Here is an 11,999-nt window from a genome sequence, read left to right as displayed (position 1 = left end):
TTTTTTACTACTGGAGAGGAATTTTCTCAGTGAAATGATAACATATTAATTAAAATGGAAAATGAATTCTCTTAATTTTCCTGGTAAAATGATGCTAGAAAGACTGGGTAAGACCTAATAATAAGATAATACTCCATTATTACATAAATAATAATACTCATAATTTTTTAAAACAGCTAAATCTCCAATTATATAAAAAAAACAGTGCCAAGTGAATGTGAAATTCTACAGGAGCAGATTCAAATAAAAGAATAAATTAAAAGCCGAAGAGCTGGCCTGTGATGATATTGATCTAACCATGTCAGATAAGATGTGAATGAGTATCAGAATATACAGCTAGGCCACAGGGAAGGGATTATTATCCTCTCTTTTATATCCAACTTTACCCATTGGATTATCATGATGATCATGATGATGATGATGATACTATGGTGAGACATGCTATGTTGAGAGAGTGGGGAGAAGACCTGGTTGCTCTGGGAGCTGGCTCCCGAGGAATTCCAGAACAGACTTTCTCTGTGAAAATGGTCAAAAGAACAACCAGAGTTAAGATATGTAGAAAGATAGATAGATAGATAGATAGATAGATATTTAGTGAGAGATATATAGAAGTTTGCGAAGTTTACCCTTTGCTCCAGGGAGACTTCAACAGGGTCCAGATTCAATGATTCAAGGCATTTGATCGCCTCCTCGAATCCTTCGATTGCGGCTTTTTCATTTCCGAGGTTTCGATCAATGTCTGCCACCTTGGCAAGAGAAACGGCCACATCCAAGGCCTGGGGATCCAATAATAATTCAGATAATGGGCTTTAATTAATTTAAAGAAATGATTTATAGGCGTAGAATAATAGTTTTTTTTCGTTCATGTTAGAAAATATAATAAAAATCTGATAGTCCACGGGGTCAGAGAATTTTTTTTCTCATTGGAGGCCAATCCCAAGTTTTTTCACAAATTTGATCAATAAGAATTCTGCTGCAACAAAAGTGGAAAAGAAATCTACATATCTTGAAAAGTATTGAGAAAAGATCCAAACATTATTTTCGCAAAATTTAATAGTACGATTTCTCGGTAATGAAACCGAAAAACAAATTGAAAGGTTAAAAAAATCCAAAACATCCAAAAAAATTCCGAGGTAAAAAAGGTAAAAAAATTGAAAAGAAAAAACCCAAAAGCTAAATTTCCGAGGAGAAAATTAGTGACTCGCTGAAGAATAACTTAAAATTTTCCATCCGGCAAGTCACAACCCAGGGTCGCGGGAAAAAGACGAATCCAACAATTTTCTTAAAAACATTATATAAATAAAAATGAATATACCAAGGAAAAAGGTTGGAGAAAATAGAACCTAACCTGAGATTTGATGTCCGGGTATTGTTTCAGGGTAGAGCGCCGGACATCCAAAGATTGTGAATAGAACAATCTAGCAGATTCAAGGTCAGCATCATAGTATTTCAGATCACCGATCTTGTTAAGGGAGACAGAGAGAGTATGCGAAACCTGAAAAAGGTCGTAGCCATGGTAGCATAAAAAAAAGATATGATAGATTTCCTACGAATTAAAGGAAAATTAACTTGCACTTATTGGCAGCAAGGGGGAATTAAGTAGTTTTCTTCCCTCCTACGCTCTTTCTTTATAATTTGTGTAGGGCGCTCCCTCTCCCTATAAAAGGACGGGGATACTTTGTATTAAAGAGTTTGGTTTTTATCTTCATTTATTGTCCAACTCCCAGGTAGGGCTTGGCATGATCCTGATCAGTCAAACAGATAAATCAGATCGACTGATCAATCCAATCTCGAGTCGATCAAATTTGATAGATTTATAAAATTACGATGCATCATCCACTCCCCGGGCTGAGGACAAGCAGTGTCGGTCCCAGATGACGCGACCTGGACGAAATTTTCTCATGGCCTTGTTCTGGTCTTGGTGCTGATAGTATTAACGCCTTCGGAATATAACTCAACCAGAAATATATGTGTGAGAGACATGCAGCATTAGCGCAGGAATGGTGAAGAAACAAGATATGAATCCAGAAATTTTGCTCTATCCAGAAGTCCTGAATCTAGAATAACTAGCTTCTTCAAGAGTTCAGTGCTCAACAGGGTTGCGTTTGTGTTCACAAGCACTAGCTTAGTCTCTAACAAAGAGAACACTTAGAGGGGAGAAACAGGTTTCTCAGAAAAACATAATACTTCAATAATGATCCTTAAAGGTTACAATGGGGCCTTGTATGTGCAAACAAAGGTTCAAGGTCGTCAATAATGACAGTGCCCTTGAAAAGACAACTTAAAAGATTGGAAAAAACAACCCTGAGAAGATAAACAGATGATCAAAAGCCAGGCAGGCTTGAGCAGAGATATTCTACAGATTACGGGCTTGTAGAATCTGTCAGAAGATATTGTGTGGATCACAAAGATTCTCATCTGCACCTATAAAAAGGAGTAGCCAAGATATTCTACAGATTCTGGCAGAAAAAAGAATACGTCAAGAGGATTTTGCGGGTCTCTGAGCACTTTTGTGCAGATCTTGTCAGCTTCTAAAAGAGTCTTCATCTTGGGCCACCTGTTGCTAATGGGACTCAAGAAATGGCTTCTGGATACATTTGAAAGAGAGAAGAATGACTGATAGAAAGGGGGAGAGAACAAGGGAGACAAAGTGAGAGGAGGACAGAGGAAGGCAAGGAAGGCAACAACACAAGGAATGCAAGTGATTGGGCAGAGAAAGAGAAAGGGAGTGTAAGAAACGGAATGGGAGGAAAACTGAGAGGGGAGAAAACACAATGGGAGCAGGGAAGTGGGAAGAGAGAGAGAAATAAATAGACAGAGAGATTTAGAGAGAGAGAGAGAGAGAGAGAGAGAGAGAGAGAGAGAGAGAGAGAGAGAGAGCAACAAAGAAAAGATGTAGGATAGCAAAGAAAACACCAACTGGACAATGTGCCCCAACATCTCAATTACAGTGGGTAGGACTGACCGTCATTGCCACGTCGTATCATTGTGTCTACCTCCTAGGACACCAAAAGGGAGGCCAGGGCCATGGATGACAGGGCCACTGGGGCTGGCAGCCCAAGCACTAGTAGTCCCAGATGGCAGTGTCCATCGGACAACGTGGCCCGATGATGCAGCACCACGATCTCACATGAGGACATGTCATTATGGTCCCAAAGGTCGACAGTGCCATGCCTAGATAGAATCAGCCGTTAATCATTCAGACCTGATCAATCGGTCTATTTTTTCAATTGATTAAGGTGTTGAGTGATAGGCTAGATCAATCTGATAGAAATGGCTTAACTCATGGCAGCCCCAATTGCAACCATTGGCCCGTTCCACTCAATAGGATGATCAGATAGGATCAGCCGATCCGATAGGTTGGATTGCCTCCCCGATCACTCATCCCACAGACCGCTTTCTCAGATCAGCCTAATGTGTCCTGTTTGATTGACTACTTGGTCCAATCAGATCCAGTCAAGTCTATCAAATGTCTCGGCAATCCGATACTCAGTCAACACAGTTAATTGGGCAGAACTAAAACACAAAGAGTTGGAATAGAAAGAATTGGAATTAATATCGGTGATGTATTATTTTTAATTCATATCAATTTCAGAAAGAAAAATACAGCGAGAAATAAATTCTCTACCGAGTAACTTTTGATAAAGATTCAGAGTTGTCAGTCTAAATCAGGAGACTGATAGAACAGATGACTTTTGATATGTTCGCTGTCCATTGAATGAAAGGGTTAAGAGAAATAGGTAAAGAGAGGACACAAGACAAGTAAAGAAGATAAGATGAGAACCCTTCTTTTCTGTTGAGCTGTGTGAGCTAATAAACTTCAATCAACCTTAAGAAAATGAACAAACAAACAAGATGAACCAAGAAAGGGATTCTTCTTCACTCAAACTGGACAAGAAGCGGGCAAGCAAGTAAAAAAGGCTAAACTTCAAAGAGTGGAAATCAGTGGCGCTCACAGGAGAAGACTCTGTTACTTTCAAACGGAAAGACCTTACAAAATAAAATTTCCACTGAAAATTCAGCGCCACTGATTATGTAACATGAAGTGGGATAAGAGGGGCCAACTCAGAAGGATATAAATAATGGAAGGCGCGTGCCATAGTTTTCCCTCGAACCGAAATGAAAATGTGCGTCCTTCGTTTCTCACTTATCAACTAATAAGGGGAATTATCAACTCTCAAATTCGAAAGACGCAAAAGACGAGGAAATCTGACTAAAATCCAAGTAGACCTAGAACTTGGCTGCCCCAATAAGGGCATGCTGGGCATTATGTTTATGGTGAATATAAGGGAAAAAGGGAGAATGTATGGGAATATGCAGAGAGTGTTCTGGACATCCTACGTAGGGCTCTAGATTCTCGTCATCTCTCTTTCATTCACCTGTATTCTATGTTTAAATCGATCTCCAATCAGAAATCCTATCAAAATGGCACTGAAGCCCAAGGAGGAGGCATCAAGAGAAGTAGATCTTATATCAAACTTAATATTGTTTTTATGGAGGAAAATTGGTAAATAAATTTTCAGCTTATTTTAAATTCAGCATCACGGACCAACTAAGATGAAGAAAGGTAGGGGACCAAACCAGAGAGAAATCAATTGATGGAGGGCAAACCTCGAGATCTCTAGAAGGCAGCTTTGAAAGAAACTTGACGCTTTCCTCGAAATAAGAAACCGCAGAGTTGGAATCTCCCGTCGCTCTACTGCAACATTATCAGAAATGAGATGAGTCATTGTGTAAACTATTTTGTATCTTTTGACACAATAAAAGAAAATCAGGAGGAAAAATATCTGGCCTAGAAAAGCACGCCTCTCAAGCGACCAAATTGTTTGTCTTAAAACATCACAAGAGTGAGGGTTTTCTAGTGTTTGCCAATGATGACAAGTTTGTCATCTAGATTACAATGATGAAGAGTAGATTGCACGTAGTTTCCTATGTGAGGGCAAGAAGAACCCAACCATGAATTCTTGGAGCAGGATAATTCCCTCACTAATACTTTGGTCAATTCGTCTCCAGACTAGGGCTCTGTTACGATCCTGGCGAGTGATTGGGATTAAACAGTAATTTGTCTAAGAGAATGCTTCAAGAAATGATAGGAGATAACACACACCATCTGTTGAAGAACAACATCCTGCTTAAAGATGAAAACTAGCACCCAACATCCTGCTATCAGCTATAGCTTTTAGCAAAGTTGGTAAGCGCTTGAATCCAACATGCTATCAGAGCCCAGGTACCGGGTTCAAATCCCACAGGGAGCATGCTACTGTTGAGGAATATGGACCAGGCCCACAAAGAGTGCACACGGGCCCCCAAAGACATTACCCGATTTGCCATTTAAGCAAATCGGGTAAGTAACGGCTAGTCAAACTAGCCGTTACAAAATTAGCCGTTACAGGCTTACTAGCCGTTATGGCCAATGTAGATATATAAGACTCATGTATGGATAATTTTAGAGTAGTTTTTGCTTCCTTCTCTCTCTCCCTATCTACTCCATCTTCTTCTCCCTCTTCTTCTCTCTGAACATCAAAAATATTCTACAGCTACACTAGGTCAAGCTCAGGAAGGACATAACTGTGTGTGCAGGCCAGCGGCCAACGTTGAAGGTGGGAATGTTGGGAGTCAACACCCTGTCTAAGATGATTTAAGAGATGAAGTATTTCCCTTGATAACGGCGATAGCTTTTGGCACAGTGGTAGGCACTTAACGCCATCAATTGGTAACAGAGCCAGGTGGCAGGTTCAAATCCCAGAAGCAAAACAGTGCAGGCTGGGGCCATTAATAGGCCAGCAGCACGTGTTGTGGGTAGTGAAGGACAACATCCTGCTTAAAGATGAAAAGTAGCAGCCCTGCTATCAGCTATATCTTTTAACACTGTTGGTAAGCACTTCAATCCAACACCCTCTATTCCAGAGATTGGAATGGAATTCAGTCAAGAACGTAATTCCCAGGAGTTCACCAACAATGGAGGAAGGGAGAGAGAGACGAGGAAAGAGGTATAAATGGATGTGAGGGAGCTCACTGGATCAGCTCTTCCACCTTTCGATGAGAGAATCTCTTGAGCTTCAGCCCTAGATACAACTGTAGAAATTGAGAAAAGACATCATCCCCATCTTGACCCTGCTCCACTTTGTTTATAAGCTAGTTTGCTGCCATCCCTCACTATTTGAATTACCACCTGGGATCTAGGTGGCACGCGGTTGACTGCTTTCAATCATATCATAAGTCCTATGAAGAACCTTATCAGGTTCAACTGGATGTTGACAGATAGTTGACTTTTTGACAAAGACAGAGTCAACGTTGACACGAATCGCTCATATGCCATCAACTAGAACAGTTGGCATGGATGTTGGCCTGACATTGACCATGTTGATGACTCGTTAATTGGAATTTAGATGACAGATGGAGAACATCCATAATATCCTGTCAACAGTAACCTCATCCTCGACTACCCAAAAATTCATCAACCTCAATGTTGCTCTCAGCGTCAACAAGGATTGATGACGTTCACGATTGACAGATGGTGGACAAATGCTGAACCCAACTTTGGACAAACAAGGGAGGGATGGGACTCTAACATTCATGGTATCAAAAGTTCCTAGTCCTTGATATAAGCGAGATATTGATGAAAAATTGCTCATCGCATACAAAATAAAGCATTTTAGGTTGGGATGACAAATATATTTAAAATATATTAATAATCTAACGCAAATAGTAACCACAATAATAGATGTACCAGCAATCTCCGAGCATCCCAAGAACAGCCCCAAGCTGTGAGCATAGCTCTGCGGTATTACCCTGCTTATCCAGTTGCTCCTTAATGTCCTCAGCACATATTATGAGCCTAGCCTTGGCACTATCAAAGTTCTGGGCTCGAAATGCCTGCTCAGATCGTTAAAATAATCGGATTTTTCCCCTGCTTTATTAATGATAACCAGCCAAAAATATTAAGGAAGAACTCTTCCCCAAAACTCACCCTCATAGCATGTTGCACCAAGAAAGCACCCCGCTCTAGTGAAAAATCTTCATAAATCACTTTTTTCTTTTCATCTCCAGCATGTATTTCGTCTTTATCAAGTTGGGACCTCTTAATTCTCGCATGGCCTTCAATAAATCGGTCAACCATAGACTGAAGGTCTGCATCAGGCTCCAACTTTTGGATATCAGCACCACATAATGGGCAATCATTAAAGCGAGATATACAAACTCTGCAACCAAGAAAATTACACTTTATCACATCAGATAGGAGGGTCGTATAAAAAATAAAATCAAAATTTACTGGGACTCACTTGCAAAATTTGTGTGAACAAGGAACGCATGTTGTGCTTTCAAAGAGAAGGGCCTGGCATATCACACAGCTGAGAGGACCCAACTTGAATGTGTGGGAATCATAGCCAAAGGGGCACTTGGCGGGAACCACACCTTTCTTAGCTCCATATCCTGAATCAGATTTTTCTTCCTTTTCCTCTATTTTCCTGGGACAACGCTCACCAGCACGGTGTACGTTAGCAAATGGGCAAAGAGAACTCATCGCTCCTCGAAATCCCCTGAATGAATGTCAAAGAAATTCACAAATACTAGTAAGCTCACAAAGATTAAGAGATCATAAGTTTGAGAGAATAGCCAGCAATTTACGATGAAAACATTTTAGCCTCAGTCAATTTCTTTCCCAATCAAACTAAACAGGACGTCATTTAACATTTCCATAAATGAGAGAAGATAGACACAGTACCTGAAAAGATAAGATTTCAATACAAACTGTAGTCGTATTTCTTTTACTAGTTTTTTCTTGTTTTCAATTTAAGCAGTTGTTCTGTATTGGAGTGGCCTGAGATAGTTGCTCAAGTGGTGCCCCGTAGAGAGAGAAAACGAGTGGGGAGTGCATTATATGCGAAGGGTTGCCTTACAAAGAAAGAATTCATCATCAACATCTTCTTCCATGTGTGGCTTGGATGAACGACAAGGACGATGACGGTGAAGAAGATTTGAATCTGGATGATGATGATTATGAAGAAGATTGGAATCTGGATGATGATGATAACGAAGAATATTTTGTTGGTGTTTGGATGAAAAGGACAATGACTATGAAGAAGATTGTTATCTGGATGACAATGATGATGAAGAATACATCATTGGGGATGGATGAAGAGGACAATGACAATGAAGAATATTGAAATCCGGACGACAATGGCAGCAACAAAACATCATCGCCCGCTTGTCATTGGCATCAAACTAAGGTTGACGGAGTAAGGATTCATCATTGTAATTGTCATTCAAGTTTGGAAAAAGACTAAAGACAGTGACGATTCATCATTAAACGATGGCTGAAAATTCAGCACCGTCATTCTCATCGTTGGCGCCAAAATCTACATTTTGTGGGCGTCACAAGCCTAGTCATCCTGGAAGGTCACCCATCCAGGAATGCTATTGAGGGAGGAGAATGCTCAACATAGGAGTTTAAAAGTTTCCCAAGAACAACGAACTGCCTTTGAGCCACTTAAACAACACTTATTTCTAATGGAGAGCAATTAAGTCAAGCCTGATAAGTCGGATTCAACCAAAAAATGGTCCACTTTTCCATGTTTCCATTGCACACACTAGAGAGGGTTCAGACTGAATATATTCAGCAGGCAGAATCACCTGTTTCTACCTAATCCCACATATAGAGGCCAAAAAATAGCTTTTGCATTAGTTTCTCTATTGCAACGGATAATACAAATGAATAATTTTCAAAGATAAATCTATTCTGCTGAAATAATACATAAATAAAAAAGTTTCAGTAAAATATCTTCAGTTATCCCGGGTCATCTATCTCATTAAGAAGTTTTTTGGTCACAATTGAGAAAATAATGGGTCGGCATTTTCTATTTTGCGATAGCATCGCGTAAGACAGTGAAAAATACGATAAAAAACGCTATTTAATTTGCCAGAGAGGTTATAAAATAACGAAAAATACTGACACAAACCCGAATGATCACCATCATAAACAAGAACCGGACTCATCGCCGAAAAGAGCAATAAATTCCAGAAGAGACCATAACTGAATTTCGCGCCTGATTCAAAATTTCTTCCTTTAATCCTAGGAATAATTACCCAAAGCGGCAGAACCAAACAAGCGACAAACGCAGTTCTAGGGATCTTCCACCGGAGCAGAAATTGAATTTCATGGAAGTTACTACAATCAAAAAATCCACAAACATTCAAAGAATATAACCACCGACTGGACTCACAACAAATCACATCTCGGCCGTTTTCTCCAATTGAAAATCTCAACAGCAGCGAATTCAAAAATCTTCGATCAGAACGGAGAATTCCAACCACATCATGATTCATACCTCTTGCCGGATTCGAGCTCGGCGTTGTTCCTCGCTCGCTCTCTCTCTCTCTCTCTCTCTAACTCTCTCTTTCTCTCTCCAGGTCTCTACCTCTCGTTGCCAAGAACAAACGGGGGGGGCTTTATTTGCCTCTCAAAATTTATGGGCTTTATTTTCTGAACTACTTTTAAATAAGCTCTTATTTTATTTTAATATATTTTCTGAACTACTTTAAATAAACTCTTCTTTTATTTTATTAAATTATAATTAGGGATGGGGAGCAAATGGGGGGTTTTATTTGCCTCTCAAAATTTTCTTAAAAAAAATTGAAGGTTTGGTCAGATTGCGCATTTGATAGATCGAATCTGAACCTCGATCATTCGGGTCAGAAAATTGATTCGGATCCGATCTAATCCATTCAGGTTGGACCCGTATCTTATAACTGTAACCAATTCGGTTCGAACCATCCGGTTCGGTTAGGTTCAGATCCGATCAGATCGGATCGGATCGAATTGTTCAAATTAATTGAAAAATAAATCTGTATAGTAAATGAGAGAGAGGGAGAGAGGGAGAGAGAGAGATGTAAAGGAAACCAGACTGGCATTGACAAGTCGTAACCAAGCATGATAGCTTCCGACCTAGATCCTATCTGGGACAAATAACATATTAGGCTAATAGAGTGAGGGTAATTAAAAATGAACTTAATAAATAGATCGAATCCAAACCTCAATCATTCGGGTAAGAAAATTTATTCGGATCCCATCTAACCCATTGGGTTGGATTCGGATCTAATAACCGTAACCGATTTGGTTCGAACCATCTGTTTCGGTCTGGATTGGATCGAATTGTTTGAATTAATTAAAAAATTTATCTGTATAGTAAATGAAATGAGAGAGAGAGATGCAAAGGAAACCAGACTGGCATTGACAAGTCGTAACCAAGCATGACAGCTTCAGACCTAGATCATATATGGGTCAAATAACATATTAGGAAAATAGAGTGAGGGTAAATAAAAATGAACTTAATAAATAGATCGAATCCAAACCTCGATCATTCGTGTAAGAAAATTTATAATCGTAACCCATTGGGTTACCGTTCGGTTTGGTTCCATTGGGTTGGACCTGGATCTAATAACCGTAACCAATTCAGTTCGAAACATCGGGTTCAATTCGGATCGGATCGAATTGTTCAAATTAATTAAAAATAAATCTGTATAATAAATGAAATGAGAGAGAGAACACATGAAAGAGAATGAGAAATTGAGGATGAATGAGAGAGAGAAAGAGAGAGAGAGCATGTGAGAGATAGGATGAGAAAGAAAGAGCAAATGAGCGAGAGAGTGATGTGACGGAAACCTGACTGGCATTGGCAAGTCATATAACCAAACATGAAGGCTTCAGATGTAGAGCCTATCTGGGTCACATGACCGCTTCAAAACCATAGCCTATCTTGGCTAAATAATGTATAAGATGAATAGAATGAGGCCAAGAAAATGATCAAGTATTCGATAGATCAAATCCAAACCTCAATAATTTGGGTTCAGAAAATTGATTTGGACCCGATCTAACCCATTGGGTCAGATCTAGATCTGATTACCCTAATGAATTTGATTCGAACCATCCAGTTCGTATCCAATCAGATCAAATTGTTCGAATCAATTTAAAAATAAATATGTTTAATAAATTAAATATGAGAGAGAGAGAGAGATGTAAAGGAAATAGAGTGATGACAGCTTCAGACCTAGATCCTATATGGGTCAAATAATGTATTAGACAAATAGAGTGATGGTTAATAAAAATGAACTTAATAAATAGACAAATATAAATGATATGCACACCCATCTACAAAAACACCCTTTGCAATACAAAAAGACGTGGTTATACAATATATAGAAATGGTTGGGAAATCCCTGTGGGGTTCCCTTTGTCTATAAGAGCCAAAACCAGTTGTATAAAACAGTCAAGATTTCTTTCAAATACATCTTCCTTGTTCTTGCTCTCTCATTCTTTCATCTTCCGTATTCCATATTCCATCTTCAATCTTCCTATTCTTGACATGAGTGAGAGAGGGAGAACAAGCAAGGGAGAGAGAGTGAGCCAGAGAGAGAATGGGTAAAAGAGAGAGAGAACAAGAAATAGAGAGAGAGAGTGAGAGCGAGAGAGAGAGAGAGAGCAAGAGAGAAAGAAAGGGAACAAGCAAGAGAGTGTGTGTGAGAGGGTGAGAGAGAGGGAGAACAAATGAGAGAAATAATGTGTGAGAGAATGAGCAAAAGAGGGAGGGAGAGAGAGATCAAGGGAATTTTGTTTTTTAACTATTCAAACTATTCAATTTTGGTGGAACAGTCTGAATATTTTTCAATTAATACCTACCATTTCGGTCAGTCACCCATCACAGTCGGCTGTTCTGCAACTTCTAAGGGGCTAAATAGACTAGATGATGAGAAAACTGACGATGATTGATGGGACAAGATGGAGTGACATTCTGGTTAGTTACCCATCACAGTTTATTGTTTCTCAACTTCTGAGGCCTGGATGGAAAGGATGATGGATAACTGAATATAATTGAGGGACAAGATGGAATGGCATTTCATTGAGATGCCCATCACAATCTGTTCTGGGGTTCCACATGAAACGGATGAAAGAGCAGAATAATTACAACTCTGAACTTAGAGTAAATCACATTCACCTGATG

General features: G+C 39.5%; 1 protein-coding gene across 1 annotated transcript; it reads right to left on the bottom strand.

The window, feature by feature from the left end:
• Nucleotides 1-252: 252 nt before the first annotated feature.
• LOC144702958 (zinc ion binding protein) lies at nt 253-9,459 on the bottom strand. Its single transcript, XM_078574991.1, has 8 exons — nt 9,330-9,459; nt 7,284-7,541; nt 6,971-7,202; nt 6,731-6,876; nt 4,612-4,699; nt 1,349-1,495; nt 627-776; nt 253-516 (listed from the first exon to the last, which is right to left on the bottom strand). The coding sequence occupies exons 2-8, from the start codon at nt 7,523-7,525 to the stop codon at nt 442-444; spliced, it is 1,080 nt and encodes a 359-aa protein (XP_078431117.1). The 5' UTR covers nt 7,526-7,541; nt 9,330-9,459; the 3' UTR covers nt 253-441.
• Between the last annotated feature and the right edge of the window lie 2,540 nt (nt 9,460-11,999).

Source organism: Wolffia australiana, chromosome 5, assembly GCF_029677425.1.
Source record: "Wolffia australiana isolate 7733 chromosome 5, ASM2967742v1".
Lineage (NCBI taxonomy): Eukaryota > Viridiplantae > Streptophyta > Magnoliopsida > Alismatales > Araceae > Wolffia > Wolffia australiana.
This window is presented reverse-complemented; position numbering and strand designations above follow the sequence as displayed.

Bases quoted from the DNA above. Each gene is read 5' to 3' on its own strand.
- LOC144702958 (XM_078574991.1), bottom strand. From the start codon at position 7,525: ATGAGTTCTCTTTGCCCATTTGCTAACGTACACCGTGCTGGTGAGCGT. The intron at 777-1,348 runs GTTAGGTTCTAT...TTGGATCCCCAG, and splicing joins ACCCGGACATCAAATCTCAG to GCCTTGGATGTGGCCGTTTC. The intron at 517-626 runs GTAAACTTCGCA...CCATTTTCACAG, and splicing joins AAGTCTCCCTGGAGCAAAGG to AGAAAGTCTGTTCTGGAATT.